At 44.5% G+C, this 22,375-nt stretch overlaps 1 protein-coding gene across 1 annotated transcript; it reads left to right on the top strand.

Moving 5' to 3' along the window:
- Positions 1 to 2,120: 2,120 nt before the first annotated feature.
- Positions 2,121 to 5,337, top strand: PROX2 (prospero homeobox 2). Its single transcript, XM_027674255.1, has 4 exons — positions 2,121 to 3,605; positions 4,195 to 4,302; positions 4,734 to 4,928; positions 5,030 to 5,337. The coding sequence occupies exons 1-4, from the start codon at positions 2,121 to 2,123 to the stop codon at positions 5,213 to 5,215; spliced, it is 1,974 nt and encodes a 657-aa protein (XP_027530056.1). The 3' UTR covers positions 5,216 to 5,337.
- Positions 5,338 to 22,375: the final 17,038 nt, after the last annotated feature.

Genomic DNA, 22,375 nt, shown 5'->3' with positions numbered 1-22,375 from the left:
TCTTCTAAGCATCTTCACTTCGTTCCTCAGTCTTTTTCTTCAGGTAAGAGGAGTCTCGGCCACTTTTTAGTGTTCCAGAAGGTGGCACTGGTGAAGACTGGTAGTAAGAGTAGGAACCGAAGCACGCATCTGCTAAGTCGGGCAGGAAAGGGCTGCATCAGCAGGAGCAGTTCGCTTGGGGCAGCACCTCCTGGTCCCTGCGGTGCCAGGGAGGCTGGGAGGGGGAAATGAGGCCACCCACAGCGAGCGGCCACAAGCTGGGACCGCAGGCTCTGCTCCCTCTCTCCCTCCAAATCTCCAGCAGAAAGATGGTGGTGCTGGAAACCTTAAGCAAGTGGAGGGCTCCTTGCCAGCTCTGAGTTGATCTGCTTACAAGGGGTGTATTGCCCCGGGTTCCTGGGGCTGGGAAGCCTCAGCACAGGGGACAGGTAAGCTCCCTGACCTTGCTGTTGAACACACTAGAGGTGAGAAATTGTGAGCAAGTGCCAAAAGGTGTTTCTGTCACAAACCGAGGTAGCAGGACTGGCTGTCTTGTGCCTATGCCTTTGCAGAAAGGCTTAAGGGGGGATGGAGTCTCTGGCTGCAATGTGTTTGCTGTGTGACTTTCTTGGATGCAGCTGGCATGCTAAGTGGCAGCTGCAGGCAGTGGTGAAGCTTGTTACACAAGGGCCAGGTGTGATGCTGAGAGCTGCCGGCAGCCTGGCCTTGCACTGGCCATTGATAAACTGAGCAGTTTGAAAGCCCCCACAACAGACTGTTAGGAAAATGAAATCCTACTGGTCAGGAGGGGTGGGTAGACAACACAGGAGAGCAACAAGTGGTGTCAGATAACCCAGAAGAGACTTGGTTTGTAAAGACTAGAGCTCTGGAAAAGGTAGAGCTCTCCCAGACACCTGCCTGGAATACAGGGCTGGTTGAAGAAAGGCAACCTGCTAAAAAACAGTGAGAAGACATCCATTTTCTACACTGCCTGGAGGACTCGCCGTGGAGCAGACAGTCATGGGGACAGGAGACTGATGGTGTTGAAAATGATCAGACATTTCTGGGTATAGCAAAAGAATCTCAGACTTTAAAGATGTCTGGAAAACACACAAGCTGTCCTAATTCAGTGGTGCAAAGCTACTGCTAATTAATGTGGATGAGAAAGCATCCCAGAGGAACAGTTACTGTGTAATTGCCCAGGATACGAGCTTTTACACCTTCTTTTGCAAGAAGAGCAAGGGAATGTCTGAGTGAGGGAATGAGTGGAGGGGGTGGGTCCCTGAGTGGAGTCAGCATGACAATTTTAAGCCTGGGGCTGCTGGCTCAGTAGTTTTTCTCTTCCCTGATAATCCCCATCCTCATTCCTTTTATTCATTGTTTTGCCAATCACTTAGGAACCCTGTGCTGTGTTAGCCTGAACATCTCAGTGGGTCCCGCTGGCAGCAGGTCACATCACACTTTTACCCTTGCTGTGCCCCTTTCCACCAGCCTCTTTGTGCTGGCCCAGCCCCCCAGTGCAGCCACCATCCCCATGCCCTGGTGGCTCTGCTGGTGGGTGCTGGGGGCTGGCAGAAGCCAGCAGCAACCATGCCCTGGCGTGAATGCCTTCACCAGGGATGCAGCTGCTGTTCTGTGCTCTGTCAGCACCCAGGAGCACCCAAAACCACCTTTGCCCAGGTATATGTGGCAGGGCTCCACCTGGTGCTCACCTCCCTTGTACCTGAGTCCACAAGCCCAGAACGGAGTTTCCTCAAATGCCTCTGGTGTGGATGCAGCTGGCGGTGTGTTGCCAGGCACATATGGGGCCCAAACCAGGTAAAATGTACTCTGGGCACAATGAATGCCTGGCTGGTAGGTGGGAGCTGTGGCAGTGCCCAGGGCATTGCTGCTGTGATGTGACACCCAACAGCCTGCTCATAGGTTTTGCAGTGCCTGGAGGTTTCTGCCTGGGTCATTCCCTGGTGAAATAGTTTTTGCAGGGGAGCAGTGATGCCACAGAAATCCCTGAGGAAAAATATCCTACCATGTGCATGGAGAACTGCTGTATGAGGTCCTGTTTCTTGCTCTTTCTCCAGTTCCACACTACTAGCAGGCTGAAACATCAAACACCTGTGAAGCCTGCTAGTCTGACACTGGAAATGATCCCCAACCAGCTGAAGGTCAGCTCTCCAGTTTCCAGGCAGGAAGACAAAATGGATGGCAGGACTGGCTTTGAGCAGGACAGAGGCCGTGCCACTTCAGGGCATGGCCAGGGGCTGAATTCGGAGCCCTATTTCCAGACTGACTCTCTCTTGCCTTCCTCCAATGCATCCCTCATATCACAGTTCCTCAGCCACCCGATGTTTGGCAGGAGCCTGGATTCCACCCTCCTTTTCCCTTCCTCTCAGGCAGTGGCCCTGCCTCAGGACAAGTGTGGTGCATCTCCTGGAGAAGGAGCACAAGCCCTGCCTTTCCCCAGGACCCGTGCCTCGGCTCCCATGCCCTATGCTAGTGATGGGGACCAGCTCTCCAGCCAGCACCTACGAGCCAAGAGGGCCAGGGTGGAGAGCATCATCCAAGGCATAAGCCTCCCGCCAACCCCTCAGGCATTTGACACCAGCCTGGAGGCAGCTTTTAGGCATGAGAGGGAGAGAGGTGGTGAGATGCCCTGGGAGAACAAGAGAAAGCTGAGGGTGCCCCAGCAGGGCCTGGGGGTGGCTGGACGAGTGGCCCCCATGGGTGGCAGCTCCCATGCCAAGGGCGGCAGCTCCCATGCCAAGGGCTGCCAGCAGCTGAAGGAGCAGCTCTGCTTTTTAGAGCAGCAGCTGAGGTGGCTTCAGGAAAAGTTCTGCCAGGTCTATGACTCTGCGGATGCTGCTCAAACCCAGGAAGATTCCGAGAAAGTGCAGCCACTTCCTGAAAGGCCTAGAGACAGACTGGATAAGGACAGTGCCACTGTCACTGGCAACCCCTGCAAAGCACCTCTCTGGAGGAGCATCTTGGAGGTGTGTAGGCTGGAGGAGGAGGACAAATGTGATGCAGGTGGCCTGCCCACGGCAGTGAGGGTCCTCTCGCAGGCACTGAAGCATGAGCTGGCCGGGGTAACGTCCCAGGTGGTAGACTCTGTCCTGAAGACTGTCTGGCCAAAGGCAGCCAGCCACCTCCAACAGCAGCACAACAGCTGCCTGGTGCTGAGGCCAGATGCCAGGAGAGAGTATTTTACTGGTGGGAAATGCAGAAAGCCACTTGCTAAGCCATCTCCCATGAATGCGCCAGGCTCACTGGGCTCAGCTCAGGCTAAAGTCCTGTCAGGAACTTTGGAAAAGAGCCCGGGCTCTCATGCTGGCTCCTTCAGTTCAAAGGGCATCAGAAAATCCTCTCAGATACCCAGCATGGGTTATTCACTGGGCCCGGTCACCCCTGTCCAGGACAGCCAGCTGTTGAGCCAGCTGTTGGACTATGGTCAGCACAGCCTCTGGGGCACCGACTCTCATGGGAGCCCATCTGCTCTGGAGAGGTGTCCTCCAGAGCCCCTCAGCTTACACTGGGGAACCGTCAAACTGAGGTCGTCAGTCGTGAGACAGCAGCAGCACCATCCCCTGCCCCTGAGCCCTGCCAACATGGAGAGTCTGGCACTGCTGCCGGCTGGCAGGGATGGCCACAGCGACCTGCCAGCTGCAATGGATGGAGCACCCTTTGACTCGACTCAGATATCCTTTGGGGGCAGCTAGAGAGGTCCCTGGGGAATGTGGTCCCCTTGTCCTTTGGAGCCACAGCTTGGCACAGCCCCTGCTAGTCTCTGCAAGGCCAGGGTCCCTGCTGCTCCACAGGGGGCTAAAAGGGTGTGAGCAAGAATGAGGTCCTAAGCCATGCAGGGGCACTGCTGGTCCTCAGGGTTGGTTAGATGCTGTAGCGTAGCTGTGGGTCAGGAGCTACCAAGCCTGTTCTTAGGCTATACTAGTGGTCCTGTAATCCTACGCTATGAACAGGTGTCTCATGGAAACCTCTGTTCCCATTAGCCTGTACAGTGCCAGGGGAGCATTAGCTTCTTCAGGGATGTTGAAGGGAAAATCCAGTGGCTGCCCAGCCAGAAATGAATCCCCTGTGCCCTGCTGCCAGGTTGTGGGGAGGAGTTGCCATGGGCACTGGGTTATGTGTGTGTCAGGGCTGCTGCTCAGGGACACGCTGAGCTGGGGGGCTGCTGCGTGCAGGTTTTCCTTGACCCCAAGGCAGATGCAGGAGGCACTGACCCCTGGCCACCTGAAGAAGGCCAAGCTGATGTTTTTCTTCACTCGCTACCCCAGCTCCACTCTGCTGAAGACATACTTCCTCGATGTGCAGGTAAAATGGCAGTACCCTGGGCTGATGCCCCCATGCAGTGTGGCACTTAGCCTGCCTCACTGGGCAACCATGAGGAAGGCGCTACTCTCGTGTTTCCCTGCCTTGCTGGCAGGAGCCAGGGGCAGCACCCATTTCAGCATGGGCTGCCCTGGAGCAGGTGCTCAGGGCTGTGGCAGAACTGGGTTGCCAGGTCTTCACTCTGTGCCATTGAGGTGTTGGGATTAAAGCATATCATGAATGTGTCTTCCCACTTCAAGGCAGCTGAGATCCAAATCTCAGTGGGGACAGCACTGTGGACATCCCTGTGTTTTGGCAGGCCTGAGGCAGGGCTGGGATTGGGCCAGGCCAGAATTGTGTAGCTGGGTTTGTGGGGGCTCATGCGTAGGGAAGCTCCAAGCTGACATAACTCATCCTCCTTCTCTCCCTGGCAGTTCAGCCGCTGCATCACCTCCCAGCTCATCAAGTGGTTCAGCAACTTCCGTGAGTTTTACTACATCCAGGTGGAGAAGTTTGCCCGACGGGCCCTGCTAGAGGGTGTTGTGGATGCTTGCACCCTCCAGGTCTCCCGCGACTCAGAGCTTTTCCGTGCCCTTAACATGCACTATAACAAAGGGAACGACTTTGAGGTGAGGAGGGGGAGCTGGGGGATAGGGATGGTGGGGTTTGCGGGGGTAAGGAGGAGCCAGGAACATGGTGGTGCCATGGGCTGATGCCCATCTTGCTGCAGGTGCCAGGGCGGTTCCTGGAGGTGGCCAGTCTGACGCTGCAGGAGTTCTTCAGTGCTGTCAGGGCAGGCAAGGACGCCGACCCCTCCTGGAAGAAACCCATTTACAAAATAATTTCTAAACTGGACAGCGACATCCCGGAAGGGTTCAAAGCTGCTGGCTGCTCCCAGGAACTGCTCCGCAGCTGAGTCTCTGTGAAAGCAGCCCCAGATCCTCTGTGCAGCCATCATGTGTTTAGTACCTCATGGGCACTGTGCACAGCATACATTATTCAGAGTACTCTCTCTCTGACCTGTAAGACAGCTCCTTGCTTGAGGCCAGTCACTTGCCTCAAGAGCTGGGATTTTACGCTGTGTATTCTACTCCCCTGAGACCCCTGGTGGCCTAGTGGTTAGCGTGCAGGACTTTCACTGCTGCGACCACGGGTTCAAATCCCGGTCTCCTGGCCTGATGGAGGTCGTTAGCCCTGTGTGGCCATCCATCTATGAGAAGGACACTCTAAACAAACCTACGTCCTGAGGACCTCACTGCCATTGTCCAAGCTTGCTTGGCCCCGGCAGATGAACCTTAGGATTAAAGGGTGGGCTCAGCTCAGCGCAGGCTGTGTCTCACCTAAAAAATCCATTGCGCAGGCTGGAAAGGTAAAAGACCTTTCCCCAAATCTTCGTTCACGAAGATGGGCCATTATACTACTCCCCTGCTCAAAGCCAGTGGGGACCTGCAGAAGGAAGAGACAGAGATGAAGCCATCAGGTTGGAGCCTGGGAAGTTGCCCTCCCCCAGCTCTCCCCATGACCTTGGCTGAGCACCTTCCTTCTCTCCTCCAGAGGGCCACAGACCAGAGCAAACAGACCTGCTGTTTATAAAGCAGACAGATGTCCTAGTAGTGGGCAGAGTTTTCTTGGCGCAGCAGACTGGCGGATGAGCCTGGTCCAACAGCACAACTCAGTTTCTGTCCAGATACAACACACCAGTGTCCAAAGAAAACAGCTGGTGAATTCCAGCATTCCAAGCACCCCAAGGGGATAGCTGACTCTGTCTGGGAGATGTAAAACTAGTGTTTATTGTAGCCAGCACAAATAACATTCCCCCCTGCCTCTCCTGTGCTGTCTGACAGGACAGGAGTTTGACCCCCCTCAAACAAATGCGTTCTGTAGCCAAGCAGTTGAGTGTGTGCTGGTTGCAGGACTGACTGCTTCCCAGCAGTGTTATCCGTGATGCTGGAAGAGAGCAGGGTTCATGGCTGGCATCGCTCAGCACTGCAAACAGCCCCACATTAAACACTCACCTATGTCCCCTCACATCATGTTTCTGCAGGCAAAACTGCCCCAAGTATCTCTGCTTTGCAATGTGTCTGTGATGAAAGAGAAGCATGCTGTTTGGGACCCATCAGTCCCTATGGGTTTAATACAAACTGGGGAGCTGGGGCCTGAGATCTGCAGCCCCATTGCTGTAGTGAGTGTAAACCCAAGGAAGTTTCTTTACCCTGTGACCAGGACTCAGTGGCCACTTTTCCACGTGACAGAGCATGGCAAAGCATTTTCTGTTAAGGGCTCTCTAACCCTGACAGAGGTGGCAGTGGGGAGGGAAAGGCTGTGAAGAGGAGGGAGGTCCTGGGAGAGGCACAGCAGGGAGAGCAGCAATGTGTAACTGTGGATGAGGAACAACATACACATGCAAAACTCCCAGGGAGAAGACTGGGAGGAGGCCAAGATGATTTCGGGTGTGCTGCAGTGTCAGCTGTGTACTAGTGCGCAGCAAGTGACCCAGGAGAGGAAAATCACAGCTCCAGTATCAGAAGAGTGCATGGGGTGATCCGTAGGCAGGGCATCTGCAGGAGTAAGGAAGTGTGTGGTATCATCAGGGCATGATGAGAAGGCTCTGGAATAGGGGCAGTTTTACAGTGGTTCCCCCCATGGTGAGTGTGGCCACCCAGATTTCCTGCCTCTGTTTGTATGTTTATTTCTTAAAGTTTGTATAGTTTACAACATCAAATTTACTTGACTCATTTTTAAATAAACACATGGTGTAAATTACCCTTTTACATCCCTAGAGACCTTTTTGATGACTTCTATTCTAAAGCATTACACTGAGAATTTCTTGCTTTTTGTTGGGAAAAGACTAAGACTGCAGCAAAAGGGCTTAGTCAACCTGCTGGCATCTCTGTGGGGCCAAGCAGCCCCCACTAACCAACATTAGCTCCTTTAAACCCCAGTGCCTTGTGGTCATTCTGCTCTGAAGTGCAACTTGTTGGGAGGATCAGAAATGGGGGTTGGAGGCAGATGGAGCCATATCCCAAAGCTTAGGGGTGCCAGACTCAAATGTTCAACATCCACTAAGTGCTGCTGGTGCTGTTTGTGCAGGCAATAACTACCTCAGAGCTTAAGTAATGCATTGGGTAGGCAAAAACAACACTGCTGGAAAAGGAAATGATGGCCTGGCTCAGGGAAGGGTCAGTAAATTCATCTGGCCATATAATTAGGGAACGTAAGATACAGGTGTACTGGAGGCATCATGCTGACACAAAGCCACACTTTTACAAAGTCCGTGGGGGGAACAGTTTCATGCTTCCTCTGGTAACATGCAAGTTCATGAGTGTCAGTAAATCAGCAGGTGGGGGGCTAAGGCAGTGCCCCAAACCACAGAGTCATGCAGTGGCTGAGGTTGTAGGAGACCTCTGGAGATCATTTTGTCCAACCTCCTGCTCAAGCAGAGCCACTGAGAGCGGGTTGTCCATGACCATATCCAGACAGCTTTTGAGTATCTCTAAGGAGTGAGAGTCTACAACCTGATCATTAATGAAGACGTTCAGAGGATTGGACAAAGTATTTGCAGCAGTATTTTTGCTCCAGCGTTTGCCATATAACTGCGAAGAAGTGGGAACTAGAGAGATGTATATTATTCTAGCTTCTGCCTGTTTGGGGAGCCTGGGGTGCAGCTGCCTCCTCTGGGGCCAATTGTTTGCTTGGAGTCAGGGGGGTTGCACTCAGGCAGGCACAACTCTGCTGCACAATGCTAAAGTGCGGGAGCTGAATCACAGCCTTGTGCTCCCATGAGAGCCTTGGAAAGCAGCAGCCAGCTGGCAAAGAAGTTAAGAGGGGACTCAAACTGCCTTCCCTCAATCTAGGTCATAGAAGCACTGATACACAGAAGGCAGCACATCTGCTAGGAGGTGAGGGGAGCTGGGGTTATTCTGAGGGCAATGGAGCCTGAAGCATGAGGGAAATAGGGTGTGAATTCCACAATGCCCAGTCACTAGTGGGGTTCTCCGGGGCTCCATCTTAGGCCCAGTTCTCTTCAACATCTTCATTAACAATTTGGGCGCAGGATTCTAGGGCATACTAAGTTTGCATATGATGCTAAATTGGGAGAAGCTGTCAACTCCCTTGAGGGCAGAGAGGCCCTGTAGAGAAGCCTTGACAAATTAGAGAGATATGCAATCACCAACCACAGGAAGTTTAACAAAGGCAAGTGCTGGATTGTGCACCTGGGATAGGGCAACCCTGGCTGTGTGTATAGACCAGAGAACAAGAGGCTGGAGAGCAGTGCTGCAGAAAGGGACCCGGGCGTCCTGTTCAATGGCAAGCTGAATATGAGTCAGCAGTGCCCTGGCAGCTGGGAGGGCCAACCGTGTCCTGCGGTCATCAGGCAAAGCATCGCCAGCCAGCTGAGGGAGGAGATTGTCCTGCTCTGCTCTGCATTGATGCGGCCTCACCTTGAATATTGTGTGCAGTTTTGGGCACTGCAATATAAGAAAGACATTAAGTTGTTAGAGTGTCCAAAGGAGGGCAACAAGGACGATGAAGACTTTGGAGGTGAAGCCATGTGAGGAGTGGCTGAGGTCACTTGGTCTGTTCAGCCTGAAAAAGAGGAGACTGAGGGGAGACCTCATTGCAATCTGCAACTTCCTCATGAGCGGAAGTGGAGGGGCAGATACTGATCTCTTCACTCTTGTGACCAGCGACAGGACTCATGAAGCTGAGTCAGGGGAGGTTGAAGTTAGGTATTAGGAAAAGGTTTTTTACCCTTTGTAAAAGGGGTTTGGCACTGGAACAGGCTCCCCAGGGAAGTGGTCACAGCACCAAGCTTGTGTGAATTCAAGGAGCATTTGGACACTGTGACTACAGTTTTGACTCTCAGGCTTGGGTAGGCTCTTGCTTCACTATTTCCCACTAATTACCTGAGGAAGCAATTTGGGTAGTGCACTCACCCACTGCTGACTGAGTTTCATCTTTAAATAAAAAATCCTTTCCTTCCCTCTATCCAAATTTCTGTGGTATATGCAAAAAACCCACAGCCACCTGTAACTGTCTCCTCTGGGAACAATTCCTTGAGGCTATCCCTTTGCATTTCCAATAGCATTCATAACCCAACCACAGCAACGCACTCAGTCCATACAGCTGAACAGCACCAAAGGCTGCTAAACATTAAGAATTGCTGATTCCTGCTCCAGGCTGTGGCAGCCACAAGAGAGAGATTTGACCACACTGACTAAGCTGACAAGGGCCAAGAGCCCTTATGTACTCATCTATGTTAATATTTACCATGAGAGCCCTTATTACTCATGTGCAGCTAATCAGAGCATTAAGAAGTTCCTAGTGAATGTTCGCCCTGTGTGTCAAAATAGCTTTGGGGAAACTGACAAGCAATAAAATATACCTGGTTTTTGTTTTCCTCCTTTAATGACTTGGGCCGGTCTACAGTGACTGAACCAGCCCTAGAAGCTCCCAGCTTAAGTGAATGCTTTTGAAAGGGTCCTTCTCTCAAATACACATCTCAGATCCTTATTTGGCATGAGGGAAGCTCATGCTCCAGATAAGCATCCCTTGGTGAGCCTGCTCATGGAACATTGCTCAGCAAAATTTGCTGTCCTATTATATGCATCAGAGGGTCAGATTAATCCAGGTTACAGCACAATCACCACATTTGAGAGATCCGACATCACTTTTCATCTCAAGAAGACAGCCCTTCCTCTGCCTCTTGCGCAGAGCTGCCCTGTGCCGCAGCACCACTCCTGGGGAAGGTGATGCACAGAGAGACTGTGGAGATCGGTATCAAAGATAAAACAGGGTCCACCAGGGCAGACTGGTATCTCTAGCTGATAGCAAAAGCTTTTTCCCTTTGCACACCATGAAATACAGTATTAGCGTGAACCATGGAATGGGAACTGGGTCTGTGCCCAGTGCCAGCTTCACAGCAGCAGCTACATGAGCTGTTCTCCTTTGACTTAATGAAAAGCCCCGTTTTAGGGAGACAGTGGGAATGGAGCCATGCAGCCAGGGCTGCATCCTCTTTTTCGGGGTGCCCCAGCTCACCAGCCTGCTGTTGCAGCTCAGGTGGAGACACAACAGCTCAGGTGGAGAGATAAGCACGGTGAAAATGGAAGTTGTTTAACTGAGAGCTTCACCCAGACAGGGCAGTTCAGGCGGGTACTGAGACACAGAGGCCAATGCGTGGCCCAGGGGCTTTTGAAGGAGATACTTACTCTGAGCAAGGGCGCACAAAGGAGTGAGAGCATAGTCAGCCTCTGATGGAAGCTGCACGCAGACTTTCCTCCACCACCCAAACCCCACAGGTTGGTGCTCATCTTGGCGGGGGGCAGCTGGGGTAGGGGAGGATAAGAGGCAGGCTGCCAGAGAATAAACACATGTCTTTGCATATATAAATCCCAAACCACTAAACCCATTTTTAAAAGCAAGTTTGAGAATGGCTATTCAAGTAAAACCAGGGAGAGCTGTGCATGGATCTCAAGGAAAAGCAGATTTAGGTCAGCACTCAACACCTGTGAGGATACAGTCCATATTTATATAATAATTCCCTCTCATCTAACTGTACAAGGAGGTGAAGTCCCATGTCATAAAGTCCCATGATCAACTTTTTTCTTTTTTTATGGTAACATACAAACATTACAAATACCTAAAATTTGAGAAAGTTTCTATTTTCTCCTTTTGAGATGACTTTCAGCATTTTTACAGCAAGCAATCACACCTACCATCAGCTTCTACAGTATTTCTACAGCCTTCCCAAATTTAGTCATGTTTTTTAACACTAGGCTTTTGATTAAAAGTTCATAGGGTAATTTTAATTTTGTGTATAAGAGTCAAACACTGTTCTTGTTTTTGCTAATCCAATAAAATGGGCATTGTAGATTACCTACTAAGCAACTCTTAATGATACAGCATGAAGTCCAATTAGCATGAGCCAAATGTGGCAGTTTCCTTCCTAGTGTTTATTGCTTTCTCACTATTTGTTCTACTAGACTTAAAAGGATTGTTTTTAAAAGTGCCAGTCTGTACCCAACAGCATCAATCTTTTTGTCTTACCGCAATCATGGAAAATAAGGAGCTAAAATCAAGCGGTGAAGTGAAAAGCTGGGAATATGAAAACTACAAGATAGATGAAAAAAACTGACTTTAAGGAAAGTACTTTACTGGATTTCCCACAGCATATAAGTGTCATCCATAGCTTTACACAAAGAACAAAAATTATAAAAAATACTTTATATTATTTAAAAATAAATACCTGAGAACGTGTATGTGTATATACATATCTATACATCTCTATATAAACCCTGTTGTCATTTGGTTCTCAGAGAGCAAGCACAGAATATTCAACAGCATAATTGTTTTCCATTTCTAACTTCCAGGTCTGTGAGTAAGAAACAGTAGACACAAGAACAACATTTAGAAACAGTAGACACAAGAACAACATTTAAAAACACCAAGAATTCATTCTCAAGGAGAAAGTAAGGCCAGCCCTGCACATCTCTGTGTCTGTAGAGTCTCTGCGATTGAGAGTGCAACCTGTGTTCAAATAAAAACAATTACAAAGGCTGGTTTTAGATAAAACACTTTCAGAACAGTACCCACAGTTACAAGAAGATCATGCTGTAGAAACAGTATTTTAAAAGCCAGAGCGCTCTCCCCTCCTGAGCAATCATTATAAAGCAGAATTATCATCTATTCATATTTCACAATGTCCCGGACTGCAGCTGTGAGCCCAGATATTTTTCAGTCTGTTCTTTTGTGGAAGGTCGTGCCCATAGAAGGGCATTTCTAACTGAGCACAGAACACCAGGTGCTTTTTAGTTGGCAGTGGACTCTTCAAATAACTTGCAGAGCACAAGCTCCTATGCAGCATCCGGAGTCACGGCTGTTGTCAGAGCTTCACTGCATTTCTCTCTGTGACTTCAAACAAACCATTTATTCTGCAGCTATTTCTAAGCCCTGAGCTTCAAAGCAATCTCACCTCCATTTCTGACTAAATTTTTAATGAGTAATGTTATCCAAAATACCAGCACAACCTTGCAGGAACTGGCAGCATCTGGAAGTTGAAAACACCATCTTAATAACAGTCCAGTCAGTGAAGGTCTCTGCATTTATGGCACAGATTCTTAGCTGTAACAAGATTGTAACAAGCAAGGCCAAGGCTGTAGTGTTTAATCTGGTGATGATTGTTCTGTTTCAAGAACTTCGTGGAGTTTTGATTATTTATGGAAATGTAAAGAATGACAACACTATACTCACCCATATGTTAGCAATTAACTGGAGATGTCCACTAGCACTGTATGATTTGCTTGTGTAAGCATCTTCCATACCTGCAATGTAACCAGGATGCTGGTGGCAATGTATTCTGCATTTGAACAGTCATATCAACCACGGAAACAAAATCCTTGTAGATCCTGGGTTTACTCATAAAGATGTTTGCATGTCATTTTTTAGAAGGGGTCACCTTATCCTAGGAGTTATCTTTGGACCAGTTTTTCTTGAGCAGCTACTGTGGGGAAGACTGCAATGGCACAGAGCATCTGTTTGGTGCAGAACAAATTGTTGCTGTGTGAACTCTTGAACAGCCGAGACAAAACTACAGAACTGTCTTTTTCCTGAGCTGCTGTAAGGTTGTTTCTATAAAACTGCTTTCTGTATTTCAAGCAAAAAGATAGTGATTTCTTTCCTTTGCACGTTTGGGAACACTAATGTGCGTCCTGTTCCCTTATGACAGCCCACAGTCTGTCTATATCAATACACTCGTAGTGAAGCCCACCATCTCCTCATAGTATTGATCTACTCTGATCACACCACCATCTGTGACTATTTGCCCCCAAATTAACTGGTTGTGGAAAAGCTCTAACTTCTAACTTCAATTCTCCAGATCTGTCTCTTGACAAATAATGAGTATTAAGGCCTCAGTCAGTCAGTAGACTCGCAGTTACCATCAGATGATCTTACCTCTCTTAATACTACTGTATGGCCCATTATGTCAGCCAATCATCAGCCTCAGGGCTATCCAGCTGTATTTTCTGCATATGTTGTTCTCTAGCAAATAGTAGCAACCCTTTGAAGATCAGCTCCTCTTTGCAAACGATGCTGGAGCTAGCATCACCTGAAAGCAGCATGTAGAGTCCCAAAGGTCTTTTCAGAAAAGTTTACTGGCCTTTGCATCATTCCTGCAACATACTCCAGTGATCCAGGGATCTTGCTACTTCAGGAGTTTGCAAAATTCAGTTCACCATCTCACAAAGTCTTCTGGTGCCACTTCAGTTCTCTTTATTCAGTATATTATTGAATGGCCATGTGTTTGCAAGCATTCAGTGGCTTTTTCCAATGAAAATAAACCATAGAGTTAAGAGCCCACACCCAAAACACAACAATGCATTCTGGAAGCTAAAGTTGAGAAAGGATTCTCAGACATACAAAATAATTAAGAAAGCTGGGGGAGAAGGCAGCAGAGAGGACAGAGAAATGCAAGTGTTGTATATGTAACTCTGATATCATGCAGAAAAGTAATGGAGTAATGACAAGGTAAATATGGTGTTACAAAAAAAGTCAGGCCCTACAAGGGAAAGATCTACATGATAGCCCTAAATCTGGGTACAAATAAAGAAGCACTGAGAATTAATAGAGAGGAAGGTTCCATGCAGACACCTCTCCAACGTCTGTTTTTCCCATAAGACATTTAAACAGAACTGTAGCATTGGGAAAATCCCCTACCATGACAATGCAGTTCTGCACTGTTAAGATTTAACATACAGTTATGTTATCAATTCATAAGACTGTAGATTAGCTTCAGACATTCAGTGTGCCTCAGCACATGAATCCACACCATAGAGTTCAAAATTACATCAAAATTACAAAATTACATCTACCAAACCCACATTAAGATGTAGCAGCCCTCCAAATGCAAAATGGAAGAGGACTGACTCACTAGGGTAAACCTCTAGATAAAAATCAAACTTAATTACTCTATGAGGAGTTAAAAGGTGATTTCTGAGAAGCATCCTTGAAGACATGCATCTTTGTGCCATTCCCGCTCAGGTAACAGGGCTTATCTGTTCCACATTAACTGTTCAGAGCTTGGCTCAGACGCATCTCAGGCGCAGGACGAAATCCCTGTGTGCATAGGGTTCAAGGGCAACATGTCAGTGACACTGCCAGAGGTAGACTGCTGCTTCCAAAAGCAAAACTGCTCTAAACTAAACCAAATTCTGTGACATCAGTAAAAAAACACAGCCAAAGAAAAAAAAATTCCAGTTGGTAGCAGTGTAAGTCAAAAAATGTCTAATTGCAAAAGCAGTATTTTACATGTTATCTATTTTCAAAACCTGTCTTTTATCACAGTTAGTAAAAAAAAAAAGAGGAATCTGACACTGAATGCTGAATTCCAATTCTTATATTGTGAAAAAGTATTTCTACCCTTTTATACTTTTCAAAACTCCCTAGAATATTGTCCAGTCTTGATTTTTCTCCTAATTTATACCCTTTTTTCCAGGGAAGGTGCCAACCTGTTGTGTATTTGTAAAAATATTTTAATAACATTAATGACTTTAAACTCATGATTTCCATTATTGCTGGTGTATCGAAGGTGGGGAACAATAAAATCAGAAATGATAAAAAAAGCAACCTACATCTTGCAGATAGTTAATAATGTTCCTTCAACATAAAGGTTCCATCTGTACATTCAGCTATACTGTACTCTACTTGTCAGGCCTATGCAACTTGACACGAACACAGAGAAAAAATAAATTACAGTAATGACTGAAACTTGAAAAATAGCAATGCAGAAGGCTCTGGAGGCCATGTACAGGTCTTAAATCCCTGCTAAATTGGACTAATCCAGCTGGAAAACGGAACATAAAGGAAATTGACTTCAGCATCACACATTTAAGTTTTATATAACATACATATGAGGCACATTACACATTTGTTAATGACCTGTGCTAGAAAATGCAGAAAAAAATGATGCTCAATTAGGTTAATTATCACAAGGACTAGAAGTTAATTATTTGTCTCTCCTGTGCATTGAGGCTAACTCAATGTTAGCTATTGAAAACAGATGTCCTCATCTTGATGCACAAAGCCAAGGACAAGTTAAGATAGAAGGAAATGCCACAATAGTCCAGAAAAGGAAAATCAATGTGTACTATAAGAGATAAGCTATTCATCTTTATCTTAGAAAGGTATATCTCCTAAACTGGAGGAACTAATATACCAAAGTCTCAACCTAAAGCATTCATTCATCAAGGAAATGCTGCATAAAGAGTATTTGCCAAGACAATGACATTTGAAATCAATCACCCTGTGAATAAAAAAACTGAGATGGAGAGCATATATAAATTACACTCCTGCAAAAATGTAGTCACCTCAGTACTAACCCTGGACTTAACATCAGTTGTGCAGACTTTTAAGTATGTGTATTTCTGAAGTTCTGTTTCACTAGGAATGACAAACAACCATCCATGCACAAGAACACAGCATCCATATTTTCTGTTTACAGAACTTAGCACTAAAAAGTTCATATGTTGAGAAGAAACTCTGAATGAAGAAAGAAATGTTGCAATACTCCTCAAGAAAGACAATTCGTGCGAGATTGCTTAGCTGTAACAGACACTGTCGAGGATCTCATCTCCAAAACTGCCCGCACTGGATGCTACTGCATCAGAGTGTGCAGTGAAGAACAGCCTTTGAGAGAGAAATTCTCTGGACAATTGTAGCCTTTCAAATGAAATTCAAGCCTTAGATGCAGAATCCAAGAAACTGTCAAAGCATTGTGCAAAATGACATGATATTGTCAGCGCTTTTGCATAATCAAAGCATAAATTGTGCCCATCAACTTCTAGGTAGTCCTTTCCTTCAACGTAGCACATTTTAAGTCTAGCTGAGGAGCAGGAGAAGGATGGAAATCCACAGATTGAGTCAATTTTCCACAAGCCAGTACTGGACACAACTGACAAAGGAGGTGATGGAGAAATATTTATCACTGAAGGTCACATGTTTCAACAGCTCCTCAAACTGAATCAAAGACAAAACAGGTAAATCTAGCTTTTTAGTTAGATTTTTATTTTGCTCCAACTTCATCTTCAAGTAGGAAGTAACAGACAAGCACTGTTACCATACTCCTAGCAATGCAGCATACTCACCATTTTAGTGTCTCTTCCCAACAGGTTTGTAGAATTGTTTAAAAGGTACCTGAATATTCTTCTCAAGCTATATCTGAACCATATATACTGCAATGAGGCTACAACAGAGAGACTTAAGTAAAAATTAGGAAGTTTACACCCAAGTTTACTTCAGGCCCATCCCTTCAGCCTTACAGCAGATTCTCTCTGCCTAGTGGGAGAAGGGAAAGGAAATAAATCATTATATTCCTAATAAAGGAACACGTAGATTGTAAACTCCATAGAAAAGGGTATTCACGTTCCTCCTTAAAGTACCTGGTGCAAAATGAGAAGAAATCACATCGTACATTTTGGAAACCTATTTGGACCATTCACATTAGAGCTTCAGGTACATTTCATTGTGACAGATCTTTGTAGTGCCTCTGATCAAGCTGAAGTTCCAAGATTTCTTAGCCAGGGTAAAGTTAGCAGGTTCTTCTGTGAGAAGGATCTTTAGTCCTTTGATTTGGATATTTATCCTTATTTTTCCTCATACCAAGAAGAAAAATAAACCCCACAAGCAATGCAATAAGGAACCTTGTAAAGCTTCAGAAATATTATTTCTTGCTACAATATACTTAAAGACTTTACACTCCAAAAGCAGCTATTAGCAAGTTAAATCCCGTTTTCCATTAGATGTCAGCAGTTGTCAAGCTTTTAATCAGGATATAAAAAGACCATTTAATTTTGATGCCTCTCTTAAAGGAGAAGAAAGATCTTGTTCCATGTTTATACAGACTGTAGGTTCAATAGAGCGCAAAATCTTGACTGTGGACTGCAAGTGATACTCCACACAATGTTAATCCACTGACGTTTTTTCCACAGAAAGGTGGTCAGTTCCTTTCATGAAGTAGAAGTGATTGGTTTAAAACTGTATTAGGCAATATGAAACCACAAAAATTAAATTATTGTGGAATCAATATCAAGCTTTTCTTTCTCCAATTTAATCCTAATATGAACTCAACACTTTAGTGCCATCTGGTTGCCATTATCTGAAAAATCTTGATTTCTCTGTGACTCTAATTGAAGATACAATGAGATCTGCTACCAGACAAGTTAATCTGTCCATGCCTTTTTCAAGGAAAAGAATTTGGCAACTGCAGTTCAATGGAAATGGAAAAACAAACACCTCAAAGCATAGTAGTAAAGACTCATCAGTTACACAAGTTTTGAGCACCCACAGATGAGTAAGTTGAAACAGTGTAGGTGTTTGTCAGTAAAGGTGTGTTTTCTGTCCTTCAGACAGTAGTACAGTCTCCTAAAAAACCCAGAAGCTACTCGTATAAAAAGGCTAGTACCTGGATCAGTAACAGCAGTCAAATAAAACTTATTACTATCTGCATCAGACTTACCAAAATAGAATTAAAAAAAATAATTTTTAAATGCTGCTTAAGAAAGCTTGTCATCCACATAGGGTGTATGTCACCATTAAAGTTGTTGTCTGTACCTGTGAACATAAATATTTATTTTTTTGCAGTTTAAGGCCATCTATACCCTGAAGCAGGGAACAGCTACAGCTCTGTTGCCTTTCTGTGCTAATCCCCAGAGAAGTAACATCCTACAAGATTTAAATAGAAGAAATCTTAGACTTTTTATTTTTTGGTAATATTTCAGTTCACATGTAATATATTAATGGTTTGAGCCTTTAAAGAGAATTAAAAAGTATTTTAATAGAATCACCCTTAACAGGTTTGTTGAAGACAAACTGCTTTCTAAATCAGCTGGCTCAACTATACTTTTGACCTGCAGGCAAAAAATGGCAGGGATTAATTTCATATTCTCCTCCATAAATATATATGTGCAGCCAGTTGCTAAAGCAGACATCTCAGACAGCAGAGCTGCTAGCACATTCTAGCTGCACAAGACAGATACCAGCTCAAATAATCAGAGTAAAACTACCTGAATTCCTATTTTTTTGTTTTGCTTTGTTTGATTTTGGGTTGGTTTTGGTTTGTTTTTTTTCTTCATTTAGATGAAGACTTTTCACTTCTCAGGTGTTCTTTTTACCAAGGACCACTGCAGTTATAACTCCTCTCCAAAGACAGCAACATCACAGGAATTGGTGAAGTGATGGCAATCTTGCAGTCTTCATGTATTCCCAAGAATAATAACTGTTCAAACGCACCAACTTCATATAAGGAATATACTGGTCACAGCAGACAGTTCAGATGCCATCCTAATAAAAAGCATCAGGAATTTTTCATGTAAAGCTGAACATTCATTCATACATGTGTACCTCAAGCAGTTATAGAAACAAACGTTGTTCCTGTACACAAGGGAAACAGTATGGAGAAATACTTGAATGACTGACACACCAGAGCACAAGCCATAGGGAAAGGCCTCCCCTCCAAAAAAGATTCCATCTGAGAGTTCCAAGAGGCAGAAAAATATTAGGAAAAAATGAAACTATGCCATTTCACCTGAGGCAGCTTTAAGGTTTTGCATATTGAAATATTAAATCCTACAATCCAAAGAGCCCAGAGACTCCTGACTAGAAGCCTAACACAGAATGGAAAACACAAGCAACTTCAAAACACTTTTGCCTCTCCACTTGCAGTAACCTGCTGTGCCTTTGTCTGGTAACTACTTGCACTTAACCAATTTATAAAAACCATGAATAGAAGAGCACATTCTGCTTCCAAACAGCATTAATCAGCTAGAAGGTGATAATTCACCTGAATGAAATATTGTCATTACTAATTTTCCAACCTACATGCATGAGGAAGACTTAAGGCTTCCAGGCTGCTGATCCAGTACCATGCAAATTTGGAAGCAATTTTGCAATTGCTGGAACACTCCACTGATAAGAATGAAACAAAAGAGTTTCACCATGAAGAAGAAAGTTATTAATCTTGAGCAGAAATTAGAATAGTTACTTAGAGTAAAGAGTCCTTCAGTTGGTTTAAAGATTCTGACTCACATCTGAAGGAACGGCTAAGCAGGAGAAAACTTTGATTCAAGTTTTATGAGAGAATAAAGATGATTGCCCTAGAGACTCAAAACATATTTTAAATTCTAGGAAATTTCTGTTCTTTCTGTTCTCATTTCTACTGTGACAAGAAAACTAAGTATAACCACAGTTTAAGACCAGTTGATGCTGCAAGAGTGCAGATCTCAACTGAGATGGCCACTTCTGCTCCTCAAATACATTATCTCATAGTATGCAGATTGTCCTGGTGCAGTTTGATCCCAAATTGTCAGTGGACCTCAAGTTCCAGAAGTAATCTGGGAAACATTAAGTAATGCAGAGACACATGTACCCATCAGTATTTGGCTTCCTGAGGATGCAGGCCATGTGAACATTCTACAGGCAAAGAAAACTCTCAATACTGCTTCTCCTTTCCAGTCCATCTATGCTGAGTTACAATACACCCAAGAGAGTTCCTGGGTTTCAGTTTAGTCAACTCACAGTTAGCTAGCTGCATGTTGGCAGAAACAGTAGGAACTTCATAGCAAAAAGCAAAAATTTGCCTTCAACCCAGCCCAACCATGTTTTCTTCAAATCCTGAGGTCTGACCAGTATTGTGTGGGTTTCCAAAATTTTGTGGCAGCAACGTTAATAATAAAATGGCACAGCATACTAAAGGGAAATTGTGTCCAAAGGGCACGAAATGAGTCACCAAGATAGCTGCATTAAATAAACGGACAAAGAATATTCTTTTTTCTGATAATGATAAATTTGTTTAGGTGGCAACATGCTGTCCCACAGGCAGAATTACTTTATTTCTTTGAAAAAGGATTCTTGGAGTATTCTAATGATGTTGAAATCTCAAATTGGGAAGAACTGATTTTATCTGGTGAGGTCATGTTTTTCCTTTTACATTTAAAAGCACACTAATGACAGACTATTCTTCTGCAGGGAGCATACTATCTAATGTGACTTGCAATTCCCAATTCTATGATAATATTTAACTATTCAACTGGATTAGATGTGGACTTTGGGGGATAGGTTAATATATCTGTTTCAGTGTAATGTCATAACTCTATTTTTCCAATTCAATCCTTTCAGAAAAGCCGCTACTGAAATGCTACTCAGTATCTTCATGGTATCTAAATGGCTGTTCTGAGATTAAAAAACTTTAGAAAATAGTTAAAACAATGCCTAACAAACAGACAATAGCAGTGATGTATGTTATGTATTAACAGGCAAGGAACAATTAAGGGACAGGGTTCACAAAGATGACTGAGGCAAAGTCCAAAAAATACCAAGCCCAACCTGATGAGTAAAAAGTGAAACTAACTTGTACCAAAAGCAATTCTTCCATTCTAAAGAGTAGAAACTAATAATTCAAGGTAAGTTATTTATCCACGTTGATGTAAACATTTAAGAAAACAGAAAACTGAATTTCCAGAACTGATCTTATACTCTCTGTTATAATTTCACTCTTTCATATGCCTAATGAGCAATCCTACAGTAAAACAGAAGGTGACTGAAGATGACAACTGTGCTCTATTTGCATAGCACAGCACATCACACATTCCCTTGTAAAAACCACAGGTACTTCTATCATGAGACAGGTGGCTTCAGTATTAAAAAAGCAGATGGTCTTGGGAAAAACTGAAATGTCATAAGAAACCATAATTCACAGAAAATACTGTTTTAACACTCAACTTTACTGAAAAGGTAGCAGCTCCATTCTGCAGCAGCTGACATTTTCAGAGCTGTATTTTTCAATATGATGTGCTGCACAGAAACAGTCCAACTTAAGAGTTAGCACAGTTGCATGCTGGTCAAAGATGGATTATTATACAAGAGTGCTAGATACATATTTTCCTATGTAGTCATCAATGAAAGTGGGTATTTTTTTCTGCTTAGTGCTGTGAAAGATTCTACTGCCAATATCAGTGAGCAAATAATGAGTAGGAACTAAATCAGTATCAATACTTAATGCATTCTGTACTGAAGGATTTTCCAGACAAAATCAAAATCACTAATCACCAAGCTCTGACTATGAGCCAAGCAAGGGACTAGCTAGATATTCTCAGTTCTGCCAGCAGCAATGATGAATTTTTCCTTTTTGCTCAATTTCTTCAGTCACTGAAGGACTAGAGTATGTATAAGCTGCTGTAGGATGCACTTCTGGCATAAGTTGTTTTCTTTCAGAGCCACTTTCCACCAAGCAGTTGAAGACTGACCTGCTAAACATTCAAACCAATTGAAACAAATGGCAAAGATTATGGAATGATATTTCTGTACTAGAGAAATGGAAAAGTTCTGAACTTCAGGAAAACAACAAAACCCTTCAGCCTGTTCTGATCAAACAGTCTAGCAACCGTTTACAACGGTATGTTTTCTTAACAGAATTTTGCCCTAAACTTGAAGATTGATATATTTTCTCTCTGTTCTCATCAGAGCAAAGTATAACTTTATGTGTACTCTCTGCTCATTTCTCCTTAGTTCTACATACACCACAGAATAAACAGCATGACCTCTCTCAGAGGTATCTGCTAAAATAATTTCAAAATTGTTAAAACCGATAAACAATATTATAACTTCTGTCATATGCTATCCATTCGCATGCTCCAGAAATAGTCTTTAGTCTGGAAAGAAAAATGTTAGGAAAGGATCTGGTTCAGTTGTATTAGCAAAAATACTGATGAAATCATTATCGGTTCTTAAAAGTCAAGAAACATCAATTCATGATGATGGTGTGCCACAAGAACTTCAGTTTTGTTATGGAAAACTGAGTAAAGACTAAAAGCCATTTTACACGTACCTGAGAGTAATGTCTCCAAAGTGAAGCTCACCTGATTTCCACAGCAATACGCAATGCTGATTTTTTGTTAACTATTAGTTTCCATTTGTCAACAATTCTAAGTCAGAATTCAAAAAGTGCTTAGCAACATTTTGAAAAGAAAGTATATATGCTATGTAATAGTACATGTACAGAGAAAATGTGTATTTAATACCTTCC

This window comes from Neopelma chrysocephalum, unplaced genomic scaffold (assembly GCF_003984885.1).
Source record: "Neopelma chrysocephalum unplaced genomic scaffold, ASM398488v2 Primary Assembly neopelma1_24, whole genome shotgun sequence".
In the NCBI taxonomy this organism is placed as follows: domain Eukaryota; kingdom Metazoa; phylum Chordata; class Aves; order Passeriformes; family Pipridae; genus Neopelma; species Neopelma chrysocephalum.
The sequence above is the reverse complement of the archived record's forward strand: the minus strand, read 5'-3'. Positions and strand labels throughout refer to the sequence as shown.